Here is a 26,827-nt window from a genome sequence, read left to right as displayed (position 1 = left end):
TGTACACTAAAGTGGTAGTGTAGTCATGTCCCATTGTACACTAAAGTGGTAGTGTAGTCATGTCCCATTGTACACTAAAGTGGTAGTGTAGTCATGTCCCATTGTACACTAAAGTGGTAGTGTAGTCATGTCCCATTGTACACTAAAGTGGTAGTGTAGTCATGTCCCATTGTACACTAAAGTGGTAGTAATGTAGTCATGTCCCATTGCACACTAAAGTGGTACTTTCTGGTGTAAAATAGTTCTTATCATCAAAAGAGAAGGATTACTGTGGTTCTAATCCTTCGTTTTGCTGCACAAGTTGTAAATACCTCCTTCAGTCTTTATCAATAGAACTCCCAGTCCTTAGCAAACCATGACAGGATGTATGTATCTTTTTCCTGCGGCTGTAGCTGTTTGAACTCTACAGGGTCCGGGTAGGTATCAGTACCCTCCTCACTATTGATAACAGACTTGAAGTTAATGAGAGGCATATAGCCCTTACCCACGGTCACCATGCCAGATATACCCTCACCCTCCGAGTCACTGCTGTCGTTACGTCCGTGATATAACGGCAAAATGAGCTTCACAAAAAAGTCCTGGTTGTTATGACAACGGAATATAGAGTATGGCAGTAGAGTAGTGGCGTTGGCAACAATGATGCAGCCCCAGGTGGTTCCAGCGTAAAGATACTTGTCTAGGATGCTGAGGGCTGTCACCAGGTATCGACTCACTGTAACACACAATATACTGGTCAACTAAGACTTCCGTACCACAGTAATTCAATTTGCTCATATGTCAATATGTTTCAAGGTAAAACCATTGCTTTAAAACTAATGATCAGTTAAAATGATTTTGTAATGTCAGTGTGGTTATAAATGATATTAATGAGATGGAAATATAATAGAATTCACTACACTTACCTCCGGATCCCTCTGTAGAGTGGACAAATTGACCTTGACCTTCTGTAGCCGGGACAAGATGGCTACAGTCGAGCTGACACTCGGTCTGCCTACTCCATGTATTCCACTTATGTATAACGGTACCTAAGTCACAGAAAAAATAACTCATTATTTATCTGGTCAATCTATTCATGTTAACTATTCACATTTAAGTAAGTTTGGTCATGCTGACTTACACCATACTCTATGGAAGAAAAACACGGTCACACCACTGGACTTGATGAGCAAGGCATAGAGCAAAACATATGTAAATCAACACAAGGGACAAAACAAAAAATGGTCTCTAGAGCCAAGTGATTATAAACAAGTCATTTGTGCTGAAACGGCCAAGAATACATCAAGAAAATGGTCTTATTAAGCAGATTGTCTTTTTACAGAGGCATTAGCTAAGGCAGGTTATGTCTCAACTTACCAGGGAAGACATACGACCACACAGCATCGTTCCTGTGATCTGTGACGTCATGTACCCATTGTACACTAAAGTGGTAGTGTAGTCATGTCCCATTGTACACTAAAGTGTAGATAGGTCATTTTTACACTCCTTTGATTAGTCATGTACATTGTACACTAAAGTGGTACTACACTAAAGTGTTAGTGCAATAGTCCATGTCCCATTGTACACTAAAGTGGTAGTGTAGTCAGGATCATGTCCATTGTACTACAGTCATGTCCCATTGTACACTAAATAGGTAGTAGTAGTCATTGTCCCATTGTCCCATTGTACACAAAACTAAAGTGACTTTGTAGTGTAGTCATGTCCCATTGTACACTAAAGTGGTAGTGTAGTAGAAGTCATGTAATTGTATGTTTCGGTCGACCTAAAAAATGTACACTAAAGTGGTAGTGTAGTCATGTCCCATTGTACACTAAAGTCCCATTGTAAAGTGTAAGTAAGTCATGTACCATTGTACACTAAAGTGGTAACAACACTTTGTCCCAGTGTGTCAGTCATGTCCCATTGTACACTAAAGAAGTTAGTGTAGTCAAGATCCCATTGTACACTAAAGTGTAGTTTCGGATGTCCCATTGTACACTAAAGTGGTTGTGTCCCATGTACACTAAAGTGTCATTTCATGTCCCAATTGTACACTAAATGGTAAGTCCCATTGTACACTAAAGTGGTAGTGTGTTTTCAAGATCCCATTGTACACTAAAGTGGATTTGTAGTCATGTCCCATTGTAACAAAGTTTGTGGACCATGTATCATATCATGCAATTGTCCAAATTGCATGGTAAAGTGTGAATGTAGTGTCAAATGTGTTTTCAGATGGCCCTGTGGCGGCCATCTTGGATTTCGGATCAACCCGAAAAATAACAAACTTTGTAGGTAGTCATGTCCCATTTTGCAAGTTTACACGTACAAAAGTGAGAAGAAGTTCAAAATGTGTTTTTCAAGAGTGGTGTGCGGTCATGTCCCATTGTACACTAACAACACTTTGTGGACCATGTGGATCATATTTCATGCAAGTTTCACTAAAATGGTGGTAGAACATGAGAAGAAGTCAAAATGTGTCCCATTGTACGGCCATCTTGGATTTCGAATGTCCCGAAATTGTAACAACCACTTTGTCGGGACCATGTCAGGATCATTTCATGCAAGTTTCAGCCAAATCGCACACTAAAGTGAACTTGAGAAGAAGTTCAAAATGTGTTTTCAAGATGTGGCGTCCCTGTGGCGGCCATGTGGATTTCGGATCGACCCAAAAAATAACAACACTTTGTCTACCAAGATCATTTCATGCAAGTTTCAGCCAAATCCATTGTACACTTAGAAGAAGTTCAAAATGTCCCATTTTCAAATGGCGGCTAGTGTAGCCATCCCATTGGATTTCTAATCGTGGAAAAATAACAACATTGTCGGGACCATGTCAGGATCATTTCATGTCCCAAGTTTCACTAAATCGCAGTAGAACTGTGAGAAGAAGTTAAAATGTAGTTAGTCATGTCCCTGTGGCGGCCATCCTGGATTTATCGACCCAAAAGTGTAACAACACTTTTGTCATGGGAGTCATGTCAGGATCATTTCATGCAAGTTTCAGCCAAATCGCACTGGTAGAACATTGAGAAGAATGTTCAAAATGTGGTTTAGTCATGTCCCAGCTGTGGCGGCCATCTTGGATTTGAATCGACCCGAAAAATAACTAAACTTTGTAGGGAGTCATGTCCATTGTCATTTCATGCAAGTTTCAGCCAAATCGCACCCATTGTACACTTGAGAAGAAGTTCAAAATGTGTTTCAAGATGGCGGCTGTGTACACCATCTTGGAGTTTCATGACCCAAATTGTAACAACACTTTGTCGGGATGTCATGTCAGATCATTTCATGCAAGTTTCAGCCAAATCGCATTGGTAGAACAGAAGAAGTTCAAAATGTGTTTTCAAGATGGCGGCTGTGGCGGCCATCATTCTAAATGACCCATTGTACACAAAGTCCGGACCATGTCAGGATCATTTCATTGCAAGTTTCAGCCAAATCGCACCCGTAGAACTTGAGAAAAGTTCAAAATGTGTTTTCAAGATGGCGGCATGTGCGGCCATCTTGGATTTCGAATCGACCCGAAAAATAACAACACTTTGTCGGGACCATGTCAGGATCATTTCATGCAAGTTTCAGCCAAATAGAACTTGAAGTTCAAAATGTGTACACAAAAGTGGTAGTGTAGCGGCCATCTTGGATTTGAATCACCTGAAAAATAACAACACTTTGTACACTAAATGGTCAGGTCATTTCATGTCCCATTTCACTAAAGTGGTAGTGGTAGAACTTGTCCCATTGTTCAAAATGTGTTTTTCAAGATGGCTGTGGCGGCCATCATTTGATCGACCCGAAAAATAACAACACTTTGTCGGGACATGTCAGGATCATTTCATGCAAGTTTCAGCCAAATCGCACTAGAACTTGAGAGTGAAGTCAAAATGTTTTTTCAAGATGGCGGTAATGTCTTGGATTTGATCGACCCATTGTAAAATATAACAAACTTTGTCGGGACCATGTCATGTCATTTCATGCAAGTTACAGCCAAAGCATTGGTAGAACTTACGAAGAAGTTCAAAATGTGTTTTCAAGATGGCGGCTGTGGCGGCCATCTTGGATTTCGATCGACCCGAAAAATAACAACACTTTGTCGGGACCATGTCAGGATCATTTCATGCCAATTTACAGCCAAATCGCACTGGTAGAACTTGAGAAGAAGTTCAAAATGTGTTTTCAAGGATGGTCGGCTGTGGCGGCCATCTTGGATTTCGGATCACACCCAAAAAATAACAAACCACTTTGGTCTAGGGACATGTCATGGATCATTTCATGTAAAGTTTCAGCTAAATGGGCACTGGTATGTAGACTTGAGAAGAAGTTCAAAATGTGAAAAGTTAACATGTCCTCGTGAGCGACGGCGCACGGCCTGACGACGACGGAAGAAACATGTTGATCTTTCAGGGTCAGATGACCATTACAAGAGGTCCCATTGGGCACTTAGGACGGTCATCTGACTACCTTGGCAATAGTAAAACAAATTATATATGGGGTCACTTTGTCAGGACCAATGTCCTGGATCATTTTTCAATTTCTTTCAACAAATTTTATTTTCAAACAAAGAGGCAATGCCTTAACTTAGTGGATAATTAATTGAATTTAGTGTCATTGTAGCCATCTTCGATTTTGGATCGACCCAAAAAATAACAAGACTTTGTCACGAACATGTCGGGATCATTTCATGCAAGTTTCAGCCAAATCGCATCAGTAGAACTTGAGAAGTTCAAAATGTGTTTTCAAGATGGCGGCGGTGCAGCGGCCATCTTGGATTTCGGATCGACCTAAAAAATAACACTTTGTCGGGACCATGTCAGGATCATTTCATGCAAGTTTCAGCCAAATCGCACTGGTAGAACTTGAGAGAGAAGTTCAAAAATGTGTTTTCAAGATGGCGGCTGTGGCGGCCATCTTGGATTTCAGATCGACCTGAAAAATAACGACAACACTTTGTCGGGACCATGTCAGGATCATTTCACCCTGCAAGTTTCAGCCAAATCGCACTGGTAAAACTCAACTTTAGAAGAAGTTCAAAATGTGTTTTCAAGATGGCGGCTGTTGCGGCCATCTTGGATTTCGGATCGACCCGAAAAATAACAACACTTTGTCGGGACCATGTCAGGTTCATTTCAATGCAAGTTTCAGCCAAATCGCAGCGGTAGAACTTGAGAAGAAGTTCAAAATGTGTTTTCAAGATGGCGGCTGTGGCAGCCATCTTGGATTTCGGATCGACCCAAAAAATAACAACACTTTGTCGGGACCATGTCAAGATCATTTCATGCAAGTTTCAGCCAAATTGCACTGGTAGAACTTGAGAACAGAAGTTCAAAATGTGTTTTCAGGATGGCGGCTGTGGCGGCCATCTTGGATTTTGGATCGACCCGAAAAATAACAACATTTTGTCGGGACCATGTCAGGATCATTTCATGCAAGTTTTAGCCAAATCGCACCAGTAGAACTTGAGAAGAAGTTCAAAATGTGTTATCAAGATGGCGGCTGTGGCGGCCATCTTGGATTTCAGATCGACCCGAAAAATAACAACACTTTGTCGGGACCATGTCAGGATCATTTCATGCAAGTTTCAGCCAAATCGCACTTGTAGAACTTGAGAAGAAGTTCAAAATGTGTTTTCAAATGGCGGCTGTGGGGGCCATCTTGGATTTCGGATTGACCCGAAAAATAACATACTTTGTCGGGACCATGTCAGGATCATTTCATGCAAGTTTCAGCCCAAATCGCACGTAGAACTTGAGAAGAAGTTCAAAATGTGTTTTCAAGATGGCGGCTGTGGCGGCCATCTTGGATTTCAGATCGACCCAAAGAATAACAACACTTTGTCGGGACCATGTCAGGATCATTTCATGCAAGTTTCAGCCAAATCGCATTGGTAGAACTTGAGAAGAAGTTCAAAATGTGTTTTCAAGATGGCGGCTGTGGCGGCCATCTTGGATTTCGGATCGACCCGAAAAATAACAACACTTTGTCGGGACCATGTCAGGATCATTTCATGCAAGTTTCAGCCAAATCGCACGGGTAGAACTTGAGAAGAAGTTCAAAATGTGTTTTCAAGATGGCGGCTGTGGCGGCCATCTTGGATTTCGAATCGACCGAAAAATAACAAACACTTTGTCGGACCATGTCAGGATGATTTCATGCAAGTTTCAGCCAATCCGCACTGGTAGAACTTGAGAAGAAGTTCAAATGTGTTTTCAAGATGGCGGCAGTGGCGGCCATCTTGGATTTCGGAATCGACCTGAAAAATAACAACACTTTGTCGGGACCATGTCAGGATCATTTCATGCAAGTTTCAGCCAAATCGCACTGGTAGAACTTGAGAAGAAGTTCAAAATGTGTTTTCAAGATGGCGGCTGTGGCGGCCATCTTGGATTTCGGATCGACCCGAAAAAGTAACAAACACTTTGTCGGGACCATGTCAGGATCATTTCATGCAAGTTTCAGCCAAATCGCACAGTAGAACTTGAGAAGAAGTTCAAAATGTGTTTTCAAGATGGCGGGCTGTGGCGGCCATCTTGGATTTCGGATCGACCCAAAAAATAACAACACTTTGTCGGGACCATGTCAGGATCATTTCATGCAAGTTTCAGCCAAATCGCATTGGTAGAACTTGAGAAGAAGTTCAAAATGTGTTTTCAAGATGGCGGCTGTGGCGGCATCTTGGATTTCGGGGATCGACCCGAAAAATAACAACACTTTGTCGGGACCATGTCAGGATCATTTCATGCAAGTTTCAGCCAAATCGCACCGGTAGAACTTGAGAAGAAGTTCAAAATGTGTTTTCAAGATGGCGGCTGTGGCGGCCATCTTGGATTTCGGATCGACCCAAAAAATAACAACACTTTGTCGGGACCATGTCAGGATCATTTCATGTAAGTTTCAGCTAAATGGCACTGGTAGAACTTGAGAAGAAGCTCAAAATGTGAAAAGTTAACGCACGGCGGACGCGCGGACGGCGGACGTCGGCGGACGGCGGACGGCGGACGACGACGGACGAAACATGATGACTATAGGTCATCCTGACCCTTCGGGTCAGATGACCTAAAAATCCATGACTTCTCTATACAGTTATGATGGCTTGCAATAACCTCTATAGCTATTTTGTATTGTTAAATCATTATTGAGATATCCTTTTGAAGCAATACTGTAATGCGACTTATTTTCACGTTTAGATAACTGACAAATTTTTCGGGACAATTTTCAATTTTATGTTTTACAGTTTAACAAGAGGCCCATGGGCCTTAACGGTAACCTGAGTTTGGATACAGAATGAAACAAAGACATATAAACACTAATTATTGGCCTATCAGGCCCTTGAATTCAGTGATTTCATAAATTTGACTTTTTTATCTATGAAGATTATTTGGTTCCATCAAATCTGTGAATTCAGAAGAAATTTTTTTAAAATTTTAGCTATTTTGACCCCTTTTGGCCCCGCCCCTCTGGCCCCTTGGGGTCACCTAGGACCAATATTGATAAGATGTTAAAACACTATCTCTGGCTAATAATTCTAACCCAGTTTGACTCATATCCTATGAAAACTAAGCAAATATTGTTCATAAATATGTTTTTCCTATATAAACTTTAGTAAAAATTTGACCCCCTCCCCAAGGGAGGAAAATTCTGAGATCCCAGGGCCATGCAAATTCACAATCTTGTAAAGAAGACCTTAAAACATTTCAATATATATATGAAGAGTATCTGGTTCTATCAAAATCTGTGATTCAAAAAGAAGATTTTTGAAGTTTTAGCCATTTTGACCCCCTTTTGGCCCGTCCCTCTGGCCCTAATTCTAACAAATTTGACACATTTCCTATGAAAACTAAGCAAAATAAATGTTCATCAATGTGTTTTTTCCTTTATAAACTATTAAATAGTGAAAACTTAACCCCCTCCCCAGGGAGAAATTGAGACCCAAGGGTCATATAATTCACAAATTTTGTAAAGGACCTTAAGACCTTTCAATCTATGAAGTGTATTTGATTCTACCAGTTCCAGAATTTCAGAAAAGATTTTTTAAGTTTTAGACTCATTTGACCCCTTTTGGCACACGCCCCTAAGGCCCACTGGGGTCATGTCATGGAAAATTTGTTGATAGGATTCAATGGCCATTTCATAGGGATAATTCTGACAAAGTTTGACTAATTTCCTATTACAAATGACCGAATAATGCTCAAAAATGTGTTTTCCCTATATAAACTATAGTAAACTTAACCCCCTCCCCAGGGGGAAACCTGAGACCCCAGGGTCATATAATTCACAACTTTTGTAGAAGGTCTTGAGACCTTTCTATCCATGAAAAGTGTTTGAATCTACAACATCTGTTAGTGGAGAAGAAGATTTTTGAAATTTTAGTCAATTTTACCCCTTTTGGCCCCTTTCACAGCCCCCTGCGGGGTGGGGGGTCATATAGTTCACAATGTTGATTGTTGGCCTTATACTTTAGAAGGTTTGTGCAAAATTTCATTGAAATTGCTTCAGCAGTTTTGGAGAAGAAGTCGAAAAATTTAATTGTTTATCGCTTCGCACGACATGATTAACGACGGACAAAAGGCGATTAGAATTGATCTCCATGAGACTTCGTCTAAGGTGACCTAAAAACTCATTTATAAATGACTTTTTTAAACATTAATTGTAATGCAAAAATTTCCTTTGGTTTTCAGTAAATAGAGTTGTATGTAAAGTATAAGAACAAGTACCAGATGATACCCTGAGAGGGATCTTGGCAGCCCACCAAAGAATGATCTATGTCTGACAATGGAAAAGAGGGGATCTTTTCTCTGCTTTTCAAATCTTTTGCAAACATACTACATATAAAATTTGAGACAGAACGCTTCAGTACTTTCTGAGAAATAGCAGTAACAAACTTCAACTCTATCAAAAAATTCCAGATGGCTCCTTGGCGGCCAGTGGCCATCTTGTAAATCGATCCGGTCCCAAATCGACAATTATATGCACAACTAGGGCCATAGAGGAACCTATATATGAAATTTGAGACAGATTCATTTCAATACTTTCTGAGAAATAGTGATAACAAACTTTTAACATCAAATTCCAAGATGGCAGCCTGGCGGCCATTTTGTTGGACCGTTCGAGATCCAAAAAAAAACGCATTATGCACAAACAAGAGCCCTAGGGAAAACCTACATATGAAATCATGAGAAAGATCCCTTCAGTACTTTGTGAGAAATAGCGTAACAAAACTTTAACTATCAAATTCCAAGATGGCTAGCCTGGCGGCCATTTTGTTGACCGTATCGATCCAAAAACGCATTTATGCACAACAAGAGCCCTAGGGAAACCTACATATGAAATATGAGAAAGATCCCTTCAGTACTTGTGAGAAATAGCGATATTAATCTTTAACTATCAAATCCAAGATGGCTGCCTGGTGGCCATTTTGTTGACCGATCGATTCCAAGAAAAAAAATGGCATTATGCCACAACTAGGGCCCTATGGGAACCTACATATTTGAAATTTGAGAAAGATCCCTTCATTTACTTTCTGAGAAATAGCGATAACAAACTTTAAGTATTAAAATCCAAGATGGCTGCCTGGCGGCCATCTTGTTAACCGATTGTCCCAAAATGCAATATGCACAACTAGGGCCCTAGGGGAACCGCTACATATGAAATTTGAGAAAGATCCCTTTAGTACTTTCTGAGAAATAGCGATAACAAACTTTAAGTATTTAAATCCAAGATGGCCTGCCTGGCGGCCATCCTTGTTTGAACCGATTGGTCCCAAAATGCAATATGCTCAACTAGGGCCATAGGGGAACCTACATATGGAAATTTGAGAAGAAAGAATCCTTCAGTACTTTATGAGAAATAGCGATAACAAACTTTAAGTATCAAAATCCAAGATGGCTGCCTGGCGGCCATCTTGTTAACCGATTGGTCCCAAATGCAATATGCACAACTAGGGCCTCTAGGGGAACCTACCATAATGAAATTTGAGAAAGATCTCTTCAGTACTTTCTGAGAAATAGCGATAAACAAACTTTAAGTATCAAAAATCCAAGATGGCTGCCTGGCTGGCCATTCTTGTTAACCGATTGGTCCCAAATATGCAATATGCACAACTAGGGCCCTAGGGGAACCTACATTATGAAATTTGAGAAAGAATCCCTTCAAGTGCTTTCTGAGAAAAATAGCGATAACAAGAATTGTTAACGGACCGACGGACGGAAGGAAGGGACGGAAAGACGGACGGACCACGGGACAAAAAGCGATTTGAATAGCCCACCAAATCTGATGGATGGTGGGCGAATAATGGACTTACTTTGTACCAGACTGTACAACTGAAGCACACAGGGCACGGTTCTGTAACTTCACAGTAACATGAGTATATTTTTTCCTGTCGTCTCGATGTATCGGAAACTTTACAACAGTCAGATTTTTCTTTGTCTTTGATGTGAACACAAATATCACACGACCTCCATTCCACCCAGGCAAGTATCGTCCACTGAGTGACTGGTCTACATCGATCAGGTCAAGCTGGACAATATCCACTTCCTTAGTGGTCAGACAACTAAAACAAGGACAATCCAAAGATTTCATACATGTTCTCAGTTCATGCATTCATTTTTTTTTTTCAGTACAGATAAAAAAACTTGATCCTTTTTGAGGACATTTCTTGATATGAAAATTCCAAGGTTATACTGTACTTGAGATATCAAAATGTTTTAAGCTCATTTATTCATTAGCAATATTTCCTTTCTTTCTGTGTATGTATAAAAAAAACTTTTGATGAAATACCTTTTGTATATTTTTCTTGATATCATAAGAAAGCACCACATTTCTATCATTATTACACATATATGAACAAACATTGTCCATTTCACCACAAAATTCTCTGGCCTACATTCTCTGCCATTTTTGATAACCTACACTCAATAACCTGTCCTGCCTCCAATTACTTACTCGTACATGTGGACTTTGTGTTGATTATCTACAACCCAGACCATTTCCTCCACGGCCACCAGTCTCTGTACCTGAACTCCAGTGTCACACAGATGGGTCTATAACATGTAGATAGCTCTTAATACCTAATTTACTTATAAAGTGGGACAGGAAGAACATGTCTATAATTCACCTTTATTTCAGGGGTCAGAGCCAAAATTTATACAAGTTTTTTCCCCAAAACTGAAATGAAAAGTTGGCCAAATTTGGTTACAGGGTCAAATGCAAAACATAACAGTAGCTTTTGTTAGGATTTACCTCAATTACACCCGCCTTTTCCTAAATCTCAAAGCAAAAATTTTTACAAGTTTGTTCCCCTTCACAACTTTTAAAATGTTCTTGTTTACATCAATACAGTCCGTGCTAAAAAAGTAGCGATTTATAGGATTTACCTATATTTATCAACTGCCCCCTGCCCCCGGGGGGTCTGTCAAAAAAATGTTATCTTGTCTAAAGTTCCCCTACCAGTTTTGAGAAGAAGTCAAATTTTACATTTTGACGTCCTTGATCAAGAAACGTTACAACAGATGCATTACAACTCTGGACATACTCCTACATTCCGTGCCCCCTCCTGACCCACATGAGCCAAAATTTATACGGTCCAAGTTTCAGAGGAAAAAGAGTGGCCAAATTTGTTCAAGTACAAGGATTTTGTGGCAAATTTGTTTACAAGACCATGCAGAACTAATGGACAAGTAGCGTTTTAAGTACATTTACTTTTCTACCTATTGGGACCCCTCCTGCCCCCGGGGTGATCAGGCCATAATTAATACAAGTTCTTTCCCCTTAAATGTTTTATAAATTTGGTTTACAATCCAAAACTGACAAGTAGCATGTTTACCTATATTTACCCTATTTATGAAAACTGCCCAATCATAGTTTTTCCAATTGCAGTTCTTCGGATAGATGTATGTGGCCAAATTTGGTTACAACCTTGCACACAGATGAATCCTCTCCATCCTTTTCCCGCAAAATCAACTTAGTTTTGTTCAGTCAAGCCACAAATTTAACAAGTTTAGTGTTCCCCTTACTAAAAGGCTGTTTCCAAAAGTCTCTGTACATGAACTCCAGTGTCACACAGATGGGTCTATAACATGTAGATTGCTCATAATACCTAATTTACTTATAAAGTGGGACAGGAAGAACATGTCTATAATAATATATACGCCCACAATTTCATGACGGACACATACAAAATTTTCAATTTCATTGCAAATGTTTCAAAAGGGTCATTAACACAGTTGTCGATGTCTTGAAGTCTTCACTGGGGTTGGAATGGGAAAACTGGGTCTTGTTGTAAGTATTAAACCAATTCTTACACTAACTCTTACTGCAGTTTATGAATTTGGTCCTGAACATAACTTAATTGGACCAGGCTCTTCAGCCAATTTATCTGGAGTTTGAAAGTACATGAAAACAATTACTGATATAATAACATCCTAATCTTTATTTTACAGGAGAAGGATAACTGACATGTGGTGTACCTTGACAGTGCTCCCCAGTAGATCTGTGTCGTAGCTGTACACATCCAGACAGGAGTTACCGTTGGTAACCGTCGTACTCAGCCACACCTGGGTATGTCTCGGCAGCTTACGTATCTCTTCTGTGTCATCTAAACAGACGTAGGATCAGCCAATTATCATTTTAGATCTATGATGAATTTCTTGTGATTTTCTGAATATTGATCACATTCTTTCAGATATTTTTATGCACATTAAGCCCCTATCAATGAAAGAGATGCATTATTTAATTTTCTCAGGCAAATGTTAAAACTGCAACATTAAAACTTAATCTGGTTTTCAATTACACCCCCTTCCCCAATCCCTCCTAAATCTAAAAGTAAATTTTTACATAAGAAGATCCTCTGACACAATCTTTTAATATGATGACTGACTATGTTTACATGAATCAAAAGGGGCTAATATTATGGATTAGGTGATTTGTGTGTTGTGCAATAAGGGGTTTATTTGATCCACACCCATATGATCTAAGAAACTTGTAATTAAAATATCTGTAATCAGTAAAGAATCCCTACCATTCATATAAGCCTCCTCCTCATTGTAAGGTCCCACAGCTACAGAGCAGCCTGCCAGTACACCCATGTCTGTATCCATGGAGATGGCGTCCATCAGATGTGTAAACTGTGGACAACCTGCTACCTGTCGTATCCGTGCCGCAGACGGACGCTCAGCAGGGAAATGAGACCAACACATACACATAAGGTCCAGGAAGTGGGCAGGATACTGCTTCTCCTGGGAGAGGAAGAAAGTATAATTTAATTTTCATGCAGTAAAACCTGCCTTAGTGATCTACCTCTGTTTAAAGACCACTTGCTTAATAAGACCACATTTTTTGAAGTCACAAATGGAAAATTATAAAATTCTGACCTGCGTATAAAGACCATCTGGCCGTGAAGACCATTTTTCTTTTTCCCTATGTGGTCTTTATAAACAGGTTTGACTACACTCAAAATTGAAGAAAGAAGCATGTTTAAATTAGCTAGGTACTACTATATACTTACATTTGAATATTTTTGAATATGTTAGGGATGTATGAACACTTTCAATCATGAAAGTTAAAGTTCTTGCAGTTCTTGGATCTAGCTTTGTTCTGAAAGCAGCAACTTACCTTAGGTGAGATACTGGGTCGGCCATTCTGGCAGATAAACAGCGTTGGATTGGTGACATCCTCGAGTGGCTTGGAGCAAGTCACCAGTTCATACATAAACATACCAAAGGAGAATATATCCACCTGTGATCAAAGACCGATACAGATAACAAATCTGAGAAATATCAAAGTCATAAGATGTATGGTTATTAATATTGTTGAACAACTTTCTTTTGCATCTGCTAAATTCACAGGTTTCTGCAGATTAATTTTCACAGAATAATAATTTATCATAATTTTGATTCATTTCATGTATAATTCATAGTGTTTCCAGTCATATAAATTTGGTAATTATTTATTCGTGGAGGTTAACTCTTCACTTTGGGTTGCACACAAAAGGAACTTAGTTTAACAGTATTTGTTTTTAATTATTACAATTAATTGTATGTATGGAACAGTCCCTTTTCCATTATGAATCTTCATTATCGACTATTTTTTCAAAACAGATTTAGTTTTAATAATAGCGATGATGCAGATTTGGCGAAGCAGAAAACTGTAAGATAGAGTGAAGAATGTACTGGTATAAGAGACTCACCAGTTCAGTGTAGGTATGTTTGCCAGCATATTGTAGTATTTCCGGAGCTATGAAGGGTGGAGTGCCCCCGAACCCCTTGGTGCCTGATGGTAAGGCAGACCGGCTGATGCCGTAGTCGGCCAGTTTTATGAAGACCATTCCTGTGTCACCAGAATTATCCATGGCCGGAATCTTCCAGACCAACACATTATCAGCCTTTAGGTCTCGGTAGATCACCGAACCAAAGTGTAGGTAAGCCAAGGCATCAGAGACCTGCAACAGATTCAGAGTAATACTAAAACAGAATTTTAATTTCAAATATTAACGTAAATGTTGAACTAGAAATAGTCTAACAAATACATAAATACCCTGGCCTCCATGAAATTAGAAAATGACACCACAGGACAGGAAAAGATGGGACAGAGCGGACAAGGGTAACACTAACTGTGTTTGAAATCTAGCAAAGATTTCTGCCTATTATGAATAGTTTACCTGAACTTGACCTCTTCACCTGTACAATAGCTTGATTACCTGTATTATGGTTTGTTTGATGGTAGCCACAGACAGTCTCTGCCCCCCACTCTTGAGTTTGTCGAGGATGCCCCTCAGTGAGCCGTGTGGGGCGAGCTCCAGGATGAGCCCTAATGGAGTAATGGAGAGCCCTATAAGGGGCACCATGTGATGATGTTGGATGTCTTGAAGGATGGACACTTCCTGTCGGGCCGTCAGGTAGGCGTCACATGCTCGCTGCATGTACAGGTGATCCTTCTGTAACAAAGGACATTTACACTTTATGATTGTGTATCCAAGGTCAAGGTCATGAAATAAATTTATGTGCTTGGCTATTATACATTTCATCCCATTTATAATCCTGCAATCAATGTCAAGGTTATAATATGATGTACATAACACATCTGTTATCAAGTTCAATCTGAAATCATTATTTTCCAGCTAAGATGTTTCAATAATTATGTCCAAATATGGATATGCATGTCAGTCAAGATCATGACAAATTGACTTTTCTATAGGCATATGATAAGAAATCTTATTATCAAAAGATTTCTACCACCATTTTGAGAAAAGTTAATGCACTTTCACCTTTTAAGCAACTTTTTAACATGTACTTTTCATGTCAATAAAACAAGAAAAGTAATGGATGGTTTATACTGATACAAACCAACACACCTTCCGGTTGTCCTTATTGGAACCAAACAGAATCTTTACCGCTACATCACGTTTCGGCTCATCTATCTACAGACAAAACAGACAATACAGACATTACACATTAGCTTTCTCCTCCCTGTATAATTATACAAATGATGTTTAACTGTAAACTTATTACTTTTGGAAACTTAAAATTAAATTTGATTAAAACGTCAGAAAACTTCAAATATCAACAGGTTTTATGTGTAATTTCAAGTTACTTCACACTATTATAAGGATCAACTCACCCTTGTCAGTGTTCCAGCATAAACATCTCCGAATCCTCCACGCCCAAGTGTTCTGTCGAGAGTCAGGTGATCGGAGGAACCAATCAAAAGTTGACTGTCTAAATCACCAAATACCTGCAAAGTATTCTCATGTTTTTTAATAACCGTACAATAATAGTTTTGACAACGACATGATCAAATAGATCAAATTACAAATTTTTGCGTAGTGATACATTCTACACTGGTTGGCACGAAAGCCCTAACCTGTCTATAAAGGCAACCTGTCTATTGTGACCGTTTTTTCTGTCTCCCCTTCAGTGGTCGTTATAGACAGGTTTGACTGTATATAGCTTGTATCAAAGGTAAAGTTTAACTCTATGAAACCGATAATTTATGAAAATTCTGCAGGTATTGCTCATGTAGAAATACAGAAATGAAAAATCTTTACCACATCTGGTGCTATGTGTAGGATCCTACATGAGCCATCGGCAGACATCATATATGTTGGTGACACGCTGCCATGGCGATCACAGATCTCATCGTAACCACAAAGATAGTTAACAATGCTTCGTTCCACTACAAAGCAGTTCAGGACATTGTTCTTGTCTTCACCTGCTTCATCACTAGTAGTAAACAAGTTACAAAGAAAGTGAAATAAGCAACAGGTGTCAAGGAAACCAGCAATTGTTAGGCATAAAACTAAGTATCTTTCTAAGACTTACATTATGTATCTGGTAATAAAAAATTGTTTGAAGATTTGGCATATTCGAGCACTATACTTGCATTTTCAATTTAAACTAAACTGAGAGCCTATTTGCTTAGCATCCCAGAAGCAAAATATAAGGTTTCTGTCAATCTTGCTTATCAAAAGGAATCTTTAAGCAAATCTGAAACCTTGGTTCTCTAATTATGTCATTAGACACTTGGCATTAACAAACTTGATACATGTACTGAATTACCCTAGCATGCTGCAGACCCAATATCAAGTCTACCAACCTTTTATAAATTTAGAAAGTTATCCCTAAGTACTTACCCTGTTTGGGGTACTGGCTGTTCATCCTCTGTATAGGACGGCATCTCCTGAGAACTAGAGATTGAGCTTTGTACATCTGTCAGTGAAATGTACTGCCAGTTTTTTTTATTGTCTGCTTTCCTCTCCCCCTCCACAGCTTGCTGTAGACAGTGTGGACATGGTACGATACGAGTTATAAGGTAACGCCCGTAACAGTTCTGGTTAAAACGTCCCTCCCCTAGGTCTGGGTACCAGTCGTGTAATAAGTTGTCTATGTGGGCAGTGATCTTGGCCATGAAGCAGGCCTTGGCTCCCTCGTCCAGATAGACCTGTTCCCTGTGTGATATCACTAGGCTCTCCTGTGACGGACCGTGCTGGGCAAGGTGGAAGACCAGAGAATCACAGGGGAAAGAGATCTCTAGTATAACGCTGTTTATCATATCAATCTTGGTCCAATCATCCTCCATAAAACACTTGAATGAGTATCTGTTGTAGTGGCACATATCAGCCGATGTTCCAAGCACCTCTTTGATACAGAATAGTGCTGTATCGTAGTACAGAAGCTTCATGCCCGTTTGCCACGGCTGCCATTTTGGAATCTTTGTCCTGAGAGCGGTGCAGGCAGTAAGAATATCTTGGGGTATATTCACTAACTTCTCCACAATGCTGTGCAGGGTGCTATCTGCCATGATACGAGTGATTAGTCGTGGCCAGAACCCACTCGGGAAGTAGGTCATCACGTACAGCCGACACAGGGAAAACATACTGTTACTAGTGGCCTCAGTCTTAAACAGTACAAAATTACTAGAGTCTAGAGAGCCTTGTTGTTTTAGGGATGAGAAGGGAGTTGTTTGGTTACTGCCTGGTTTCATTCTGAAGGAGGCACCAAATGGAAAATGGGAAAACGTCTGTACTTCATTTGAGTCACATGGTTTTGACAGAGATATCTGGAATAAAAATCAATTCTGTTAAAAAGGTCCTCATTCACTTTCTGAGATCACATAGAATATCTAATTCATATTCTACAGCTTTCATAATCCTATCCCATTCCATGGCTTATTACTACCTTATTACTCTCAACCATCTGAAGGTACCAGATTCAGGTGAACATGAACATTTACCCTGTTATGATATCTTAACATACATGTTCATGCCAGATTGACAAATACCCATCCCATATCTAAAACAAAACTCCTTTTCCAAAATAAAACAAAACCTAACTGTCATTTCTTTATTTGAACAATTAGACTAAGTAATTCTAGCAAATCTTACCTCACCAAGTAAATTAAACACAAATCCCAGTTCCATCTTTTTTCAAAAATTCTACAAACACATCTACACTTCTATACCCTTTTTCCACTGAAAAATCCATTAATTTTTACATGAAACCAACCTTGCACTGCTAGCTAGCACCTCCTTGAGATTATACCTAGACTTGTGTATTCCTTACCCTGACGTCAGTGTTGCTACGGATGCTGGAAGCTAACTCCTGTTCTGTGGGGAGGAGAGATGGTAACAGTAGTCTATTGCGGTCAAATTCTAAAGCCACCTCAAACTTGCCCAACAGTCCACAGATATACTGCTCAATACTCTCCGGCTGGAAGGTAGACTCCTTAAATAACATCCGTAGATTCTCCGCTTTCATCACACCTGTTTAGGTAAAAAATCCAAGTATAACTGATGGACAAGAAAATGTAAAATGTGTTTGACTGTCCATTTTTACATAAGTTGTTGACCTATGCATGTTTGTCCGTTTTTACATAAGTTGTTGACTGGTGTATGCATGACCGTTTTTACAGAAGTTGTTGACCTTTGTATAACTAATTGAGCGTTTTTACAGAAGTTGTTGACCTGTGTATAACTGACCATTTTTACAGAAGTTGTTGACCTGTGTATAACTGACCATTTTTACAGAAGTTGTTGACCGGTGTATAACTGACCATTTTTACAGAAGTTGTTGACATGTGTATAACTGACCGTTTTTACAGAAGTTGTTGACCGGTGTATAACTGACCGTTTTTACAGAAGTTGTTGACTCGTGTATGGCTGACTGTTTTTACAGAAGTTGTTGACATGTGTATAACTGAATGTTTTTACAGAAGTTGTTGACTGTATAACTGACCATTTTTACAGAAGTTGTTGACCTGTGTATAACTGACCATTTTTTTACAGAAGTTGTTGACCTGTGTATAACTGACCATTTTTACAGAAGTTGTTGACATGTGTATAACTGAGCGTTTTTACAGAAGTTGTTGACTGTGTATGACTGTTTTTACAGAAGTTGTTGACATGTGTATAACTGAGCGTTTTTACAGAAGTTGTTGACCGGTGTATACATAGAACTGACCGTTTTTACAGAAGTTGTTGACCGGTGTATAACTGAGCGTTTTTCGCGTTTTGTGACTGTTATATAACTGACTTTTACAGAAGTTGTTGACATGTTATAACTGACCGTTTTTACAGAAGTTGTTGACATGTGTATAACTGACCGTTTTTACAGAAGTTGTTGACATGTGTATAACTGACCGTTTTTACAGAAGTTGTTGACATGTGTATAACTGACCATTTTTACAGAAGTTGTTGACATGTGTATAACTGACCGTTTTTACAGAAGTTGTTGACCGGTGTATAACTGACCGTTTTTACAGAAGTTGTTGACATGTGTATAACTGACCGTTTTTACAGAAGTTGTTGACAGAAGTTGTTGACATGTGTATAACTGACCGTTTTTACAGAAGTTGTTGACCGGTGTATAACTGACCGTTTTTACAGAAGTTGTTGACATGTGTATAACTGAGCGTTTTTACAGAAGTTGTTGACATGTGTATAACTGACCGTTTTTACAGAAGTTGTTGACATGTGTATACTGACCGTTTTTACAGAAGTTGTTGACATGTGTATAACTGACCGTTTTTAACAGAAGTTGTTGACATGTGTATAACTGACCGTTTTTACAGAAGTTGTTGACATGTGTATATGACATTTTTACAGAATGTTGACCATGTTTAAACTTTTTTACAGAAGTTGTTGACCTGGCCCACAGCCACCACCTGGGCTAGCTGGTCACACAGCCACTGGGGGTTGAGGAAGTACAGGTCCTTCAGGCCGATGTCAGCATAGTGGAACAGGATACCTGTAATATGTAGAGGAACAATGATAAATGGTTAACATGGAAGTGTGACCTTGAAAGGAGGTCAAGGTCATTCCATTGAATAAACTATTTATTTTATTGTATGGGAATCAATATATGTCACTATAATTCTGTCACTGTGATTTCAATTATGTGAAGATGTTGCTTTAAGATGATTAACCCATTGGACTACTGTGATCTTGGAAATATGTGAAAGTAATTTATCTGAGCGTACTAGTACATCATAACCCAAAGACAAACGATAATTACCTCAATATGTGTTAATTACATATGGTTGCCTTACAAGACTATTTTTATCACAGGTGACCCGGAAACCACTTGCAATAGTTTTTATGTGAAGATTTGATTTTTTTATGTTGAATCAATTATTAAGTGACACGAAAATACATGGTTTTGTTAATTAATGGTGTTTAATTATAAGATCTGTGACTAATTAACGTACCATTCTCATGAAGAAACCTAGTGCCTTGTTCCACATCCTCCACATCCCTGAACAGTGCTCCAGCCTTATCAAGCATCTTGTGCATTGTCTTAAGTCTGTTAATTGAGAAGTGATTCCTAATTAGTTAACATTTGTATTTCAAAAACATGTGTAATATTATAATCAACATGCTAAAAAGCAAAAATTGTTAGTGACAATATATGTTTATATACAAACATTCAGAAATTCCAATGGTATTTTATATCCGACTTTGAAGAAAAAAAACAACATCAAAAAACACAAAAAACAACAACATTATATTAACAGGTGATTTATGGTGTTTAAATCTAAGTTAGGAATCAGATTAGTAAATGAACATACAAAAACTAATAGAATGACAAAAACATTTACCTATCAAATGAGGTAATACTTCTGTATGTTAAGATTTATTGAATGAATGATGCAAATATACATGTATATTATTGTTCATTAAAGAAGCATTGTGAAAAAATATCTACGGAGGAGTATAGCTGGTTCATTCCATATATAGGCAAATTATTTTGGGATTTGCATTACAAAATAATGTAATTTCAACAAATTCCAATTTCACTTCCAGGTATCATGATTACATCTAATTTTCATAGATATTTTGTTTTTAGCATATTCGACCCAATAAGCTTCCCTGTCGCTCTTAGGGATCAACCTTCATTCTTTTTGATTTTGAGGCCTCATTTTGACTCACCTTGAATTAAACGCAGACAGAAAATATAAATGGTTTCTGTATTCAATTTTTTTGGCAAATTGATTTATGGCTTGCTTTGTATAATAATTTTATCAAATGCTTAACTGGTTCTATTAAGCGCTTATTAAGTCGAATATGGTAAGTACATATAAGTGTTCCATAAAAATTTAAACAGAAGCTGTCATGAAAATACCCAGCTTTACTGTACGTTATGTGAGTTAGTAAGAGATGTTAAGATGAAGAGGTGAAGCCGCTACAGTGTTGGATACACTGTGAGGGATTGGACAGTCTAGCATGCATGTGAAAAATTGTTATTTTTACTTTGACTCCAAAATTATGTTTAGTAAAACTCATGAAATTCAATAGTAATGTTCCAGTTTCGTACAAAGGTTTTCTCATGGTCCAAAACTACTTTGAATCAGTTTTCACAGATACTAATAACAGTAGATATCTTAACTACTAAAGCCACAGCTGTCGAGATTTTTTAAGATCAATAAGCAGTTAAACATGTTAGAATTAATTTCAATGATGTGGTTAGTTAGTCCCATCACTGTTATTAGTCACTTAAGAAAAGAAAATCATTGCATGATGAATATATAGTGGTATGTTTTTGGTGACTTTAACTGTCCGATTTTCCCCTGTGAAAAAAAAAACTCCTGTAAAACCCATCTATATACAAGTGTACACTTTATTATAAACATGCCTTCACTCTATCTACATTAGGCCTACAGGGATATATGTTATGTATCATAATTGTGTAACCAATATCCATCTACAGTCATGCCAGTAATAATATACAGCAAATCATACACCTTCATGGCATAAATTGGATAGGTTTTTAAAAAATATCTATGGTATGTATAGAAAGGTCAGGCATAAATATCTTCAATGAATAATTATGACTTCAATAGAGAAACACCGTTCAAAATCAGATCATTTCCTTCAAGAATTTCCCCTTAATGGTGCTCCAAAACATTTCTCCATGTTTATCATATGGCACTCTGAAAGCTATGATGGCATTTGTCCATGTGTCTCTAATCTAAGGGAAATGATGGATATTTCTAAACCAAACAAGCACCACCTCAATATCAGGCTACTAATAAAGATTGGGAGTGAAAAGTAATGAAGAAAACATGCAGAAAGGTGAATTAATGAAGTCTGTGTAACACTTAAAGCTTACTTCTAACAATGAATTCATTTTACAACTGCTGGTATTATATTACCAAGTAAGTAACAACAATTTGTTATGGAACTTTAAAGAAACAAACACCCCTCCCTATATAAAATTATAAAGGTCTGATTTTGAGGAAAAACTGTACAGAAACACACACCCCTCCCTATATAAAGGTCTGATTTTGAGGTAGAACTGTAAAGAAACAGACCCTCCCTCTCTACAATGTATATCAAGGTCTGATTTTGAGGTGAAACTGTAAAGAAACATATCTTCCTCCATATATCGAGGTCTGATTTTGAGGTGGACTGTTAAAGAAACACACACTCCCTTCCTATATCAAGGTCTGATTTTGAGGTGGAATGATAAAGAAACACACACTCCCTTCCTATATCAAGGTCTGATTTTGAGGTGGAACTGTAAAGAAACACACACCCCTCCCTATATAAAGGTCTGATTTTGAGGTGGAACTGTACAGAAACACACACCCCTCCCTTTATAAAGGTCTGATTTTGAGGTAGCCCTGTAAAGAAACAGACCCTCCCTCCCTATATCAAGGTCTGATTTTGAGGTGGAATGATAAAGAAACACACACTCCCTTCCTATATCAAGGTCTGATTTTGAGGTGGAACTATACAGAAACACACATCCCTCCCTATATCAAGGTCTGATTTTGAGGTAGAACTGTACAGAAACACACACCTCTCCCTATATCAAGGTCTGATTTTGAGGTAGAACTGTACAGAAACACACACCCCTCACTATATCAAGGTCTGATTTTGAGGTAGAAACACACATCCCTCCCTATATCAAGGTCTGATTTTGATGTAGAACTGTACAGAAACACACACTCCCTCCCTATATCAAGGTTTGATTTTGAGGTAGAACTATACAGAAACACACACCCCTCCCTATATCAAGGTCTGATTTTGAGGTAGAACTATACAGAAACACACACCCCTCCCTATATCAAGGTCTGATTTTGAGGTAGAACTGTACAGAAACACACACCCCTCCCTATATAAAGGTCTGATTTTGAGGTAGAACTGTACAGAAACACACACCCCTCCCTATATAAAGGTTTGATTTTGAGGTGGAACTGTACAGAAACACACACCCTTCCCTATATAAAGGTCTGATTTTGAGGTAGAACTATACAGAAACACACACACCCTTCCCTATATCAAGGTCTGATTTTGAGGTAGAACTGAACAGAAACACACACCCTTCCCTATACCAAGGTCTGATTTTGAGGTAGAACTGTACAGAAACACACACCCCTCCCTATATAAAGGTCTGATTTTGAGGTAGAACTGTACAGAAACACACACCCTTCCCTATATCAAGGTCTGATTTTGAGGTAGAACTATACAGAAACACACACCCCTCCCTATATCAAGGTCTGGTTTTGAGGTGGTGCTGAAGCCAACAGAAATACATTGTATTGATAGTTGTAATGATGATGCAGATGTGCTTCCTTCTTACTTAGCCTCATCTCCAGTCAGGTTGAAGATTTTGTGCATCACCATGGCGCTGGAAAGGGGATAACTTTTATCTTAAATACGTTGTTCAGGACAATTGATGTTCTTATTCTGATGTTTTGAAGCAGAACTTATTTTTTATTTGCATAATACAGAGTTATCTGCCCTTGCGGGTAGGTATAGATTGTGACGTCATGTGTCTGTGAACAGAGAAAATGACATGAATTTCGCTTACTTAATAATGACGTCACAATTGATATATACCTGCAAGGGAGGTAACTCTGTAATAGGCAAAATGGAATAAGTAAATGAAACTTTCTGTAAAAACATTTTCTTAATATTCTCTGTATTTTCTGATTCAATCAAACATCACCTTTTTGGATAACAAGTCAAATATTGGTACATTATATTCCCATTTTTTAGTACACATGTATTGGAAAAAATTAGAAGTTAGACGCAAATATAGGCAAAGCATATGGTAAATTGAACATAAAGTTGAAATTAATAAAACAGCATGCATTTAAATGCAATGAAATCTAAAATGTAAATAACTGAATTTGAAAATAAAATAAAATTTGACATGCAATAAACAAAATTATACAAAATAAAAGCATTATCAATTAGTGTTGTATCAACTATATAACTGACATAATCTACTTGATATAAGATCTAGAGTACAAAAACAAGAGTACGAATGTAGTCAAACCTCATTATCTTTAAGTTTAGCTATTACTACTTGCCAGACAAATATGCAAAATTTAATCCCCGCCAAAAAAGTGTTTGTTGACAGTATTCTGAGATTACTTTGAAGGATTGGTATGGAGTTTAGACAGGATTAGCTAGCCAGTCTTTGATCAAGAGGTTAAATTGCCTTTTTTAAACTACTGAAAATTTAACAAAACCATAGTAAAAAGTGTATATTCGTTTAGTGTTACCATGGATACATACAGGTAGGAATCCTTATCCAGGACTGGGTCCTTCTTCTCTCTCTCCCGCTCCACGGCTAGTTCCTGCACAATCTCCTTCAGTAAGAGGTATTTCTTTGGGATCTTGTGGCGGAGAAGTTTCTCCTGACGTCTCCCTATAACCATTGATTGATAATGGTGCAAAATTACTCTCATTTTCCTTTGGGATCAAACAACAATTTGAAGATTGAATAGATATTTCATCAAGCTAAAAGTTTGTGTTGCATATTACACATACAATGTCTTCATTTCATAGATTGAAATAAAAAAAAAAAATTCAATATTTTCATAAGAAGACCAAATAAAGATTCAAAATACATATTTCGCATTATGAATTGGCTGATACAATAGGCTTAAAATCCATTTTTCAATTTGAATGATACTATCATTGTGTATGATGCCATAAATAAACACGGTGAATTTTGTCCATTTGGTTTGTTAAGTACAGTAAAACCCCTATAACTCGAACAGCAGGGGACCAGGCGCCGATTTCTCGAAACAAAAGTGCAGACTTAAGTCAAAACTTAAGTTTTTCTCCTTATGTAACTTATATGAAAACTAAAGACTTAAGTCAGTTTGGGACTTAAGTTTGGTTCGAGAAATCGGGGCCAGGTCAATAGTTCGAGGAATACAGGGTATTCGACTCATCCGAGGTTGGTCATGATCTACAGTCGAAATGTCCGGTCTCAAGCTATGATAAATAATGCACGACAATGACATTTTAATTACTCTATCTTTCAGCATTTTGGATTTCTTTATTTAAGTGTTTTATTGATAGCTATATCAAGCTGAAAAAAAATGTATAACATCAATTTAGCGTTTGAAAAAGCTAACAAGAAAGCCCTAAATCAAATGTCATTCACAGCAGAGTAAGCGATCTTCATCTAGGTCAATGTACAATCCATATTGATCAACAAGGAGTACATTTTCTATTGTTTAATTATCACAAATCATTTAAAACATTTACAAAATACAACCTCACAATAAAGTTATTAACCAGCATATTTACGAACATTAGAAATGATATCTATAGATGTCTATTCAGTAAAAGCGTAACATTGGGTTACATGTGTTACAAAATACAATTTACGGGAAAAGATACGGAACGTACTGATAAAATGTACTTTGCATATATATATCGTTTGATATTGTTTACATATTTTGATAAAAACATTGTTGTCAGCCTGTCGAATGAAACAACAAAGAAATTTAAAAAAATAAACTTTTATAATTAGGCAGACGTCAGTAATATCTTCCGCTTCTTTTGTCATTTCACAATGCGTACTTTCTATTAACAACTTTCGATTTTCGTATTTACATCGAAGATTATTACGAAAGAAACATCAATAACTTAATGCCTTTTCTGAAATATTCAAATAAAGTTAGCATCAAACAACGACTTGTGATCGTGTAGGTTGGTAATAATGACACCGTTAATCCCTTAATTTACCTAAACGCTTACACTCCAACTGTATAAACACAAAATCGTGAGCAATTATCCATGTCAGTCGGTGCAGTCAGGTGTGACACAGGTAAAAAAAATCTCAAGGGCCGAACACCTGTTCGACGAATACATGGGTAAATACTATGTATTTGATGAAACGGGGACATTTTTCTGTTCGAGGAATAAGGGGTAATCGACGAATAGCTGTTCGAGCTGTCCGGGGTTTTGTTACATAGATTATATAGGGAGACGGTCAGGACCGTACGACCAGTTCGACAAATAGGGGGTATTAGAGGAATCCGGGTTTGAGTTAGAGGGGTTTTACTGTAATTTGTTTTGATATCCTGTCCCATTAACATCCAGTACATGTCGTTTAGAATGTGTTTATTTAAAATGGTGAAGGAAAGTCAGAGAAAAATTCACCAACACCTTAGCGATGCAAACTTACGTGGATGTTTCAGTTCAAACACAGTGTTATAGATACAGTCGATGAGTTTGTTGACATCCCGACGACTCCGGGTGTTGATGTTGATACGGTCGATAATGTTTGGAAGTCCACATTTGTCGGGCTCCTCCACGTGACAAAACTGTTGATCTATAAGTTTGTTCAGATCCTCCTCCCAGTTCTCTGTAAAGTTCTTCTTGGTGGCACGAGCCTCCAGCACGTCCTTGTGTGTACCAATGATGATCACAGGCGACCCTGGAGCCCTCGCCTTTAACAATTCATACATCATAGAAGACAATAGGTAAAATTGCATTTTTTCATATAAATCAATCATCTTTTTCCTAAAACTTAAAATTTCAGAAAAATACAACATATATATGCTTCATTCTTAACTCCAACACTACTAGAAGTACAATCTACAAAATATTAATGAA

At 38.1% G+C, this 26,827-nt stretch overlaps 1 protein-coding gene across 1 annotated transcript in view; it reads right to left on the bottom strand.

Annotated features, from left to right (window-relative positions):
* Window positions 1-47: 47 nt before the first annotated feature.
* Window positions 48-26,827, bottom strand: part of LOC138324415 (leucine-rich repeat serine/threonine-protein kinase 1-like) — a 55,393-nt gene continuing 28,613 nt past the window's right edge. The window contains exons 15-35 of the mRNA XM_069269480.1: window positions 26,397-26,661; window positions 24,488-24,620; window positions 23,544-23,591; window positions 20,167-20,261; window positions 19,606-19,706; window positions 18,696-18,717; window positions 18,024-18,223; window positions 16,595-17,520; window positions 16,010-16,184; window positions 15,583-15,696; window positions 15,317-15,382; window positions 14,663-14,899; window positions 14,153-14,404; window positions 13,579-13,701; window positions 12,986-13,202; window positions 12,435-12,562; window positions 10,912-11,009; window positions 10,271-10,519; window positions 1,354-1,418; window positions 903-1,025; window positions 48-712 (exon numbers count right to left, since the gene is read on the bottom strand). Coding sequence (XP_069125581.1) covers window positions 327-712; window positions 903-1,025; window positions 1,354-1,418; window positions 10,271-10,519; window positions 10,912-11,009; window positions 12,435-12,562; window positions 12,986-13,202; window positions 13,579-13,701; window positions 14,153-14,404; window positions 14,663-14,899; window positions 15,317-15,382; window positions 15,583-15,696; window positions 16,010-16,184; window positions 16,595-17,520; window positions 18,024-18,223; window positions 18,696-18,717; window positions 19,606-19,706; window positions 20,167-20,261; window positions 23,544-23,591; window positions 24,488-24,620; window positions 26,397-26,661 — 4,023 coding nt within the window. The 3' untranslated portion in view covers window positions 48-326. The remainder of the gene's footprint in view (window positions 713-902; window positions 1,026-1,353; window positions 1,419-10,270; window positions 10,520-10,911; window positions 11,010-12,434; window positions 12,563-12,985; window positions 13,203-13,578; window positions 13,702-14,152; window positions 14,405-14,662; window positions 14,900-15,316; window positions 15,383-15,582; window positions 15,697-16,009; window positions 16,185-16,594; window positions 17,521-18,023; window positions 18,224-18,695; window positions 18,718-19,605; window positions 19,707-20,166; window positions 20,262-23,543; window positions 23,592-24,487; window positions 24,621-26,396; window positions 26,662-26,827) is intronic.

The sequence above is a fragment of the Argopecten irradians genome, chromosome 5 (assembly GCF_041381155.1).
Source record: "Argopecten irradians isolate NY chromosome 5, Ai_NY, whole genome shotgun sequence".
Lineage (NCBI taxonomy): Eukaryota > Metazoa > Mollusca > Bivalvia > Pectinida > Pectinidae > Argopecten > Argopecten irradians.
Note: the sequence above shows the minus strand (reverse complement) of the source record. Positions and strands in the feature narration are given on the sequence as shown.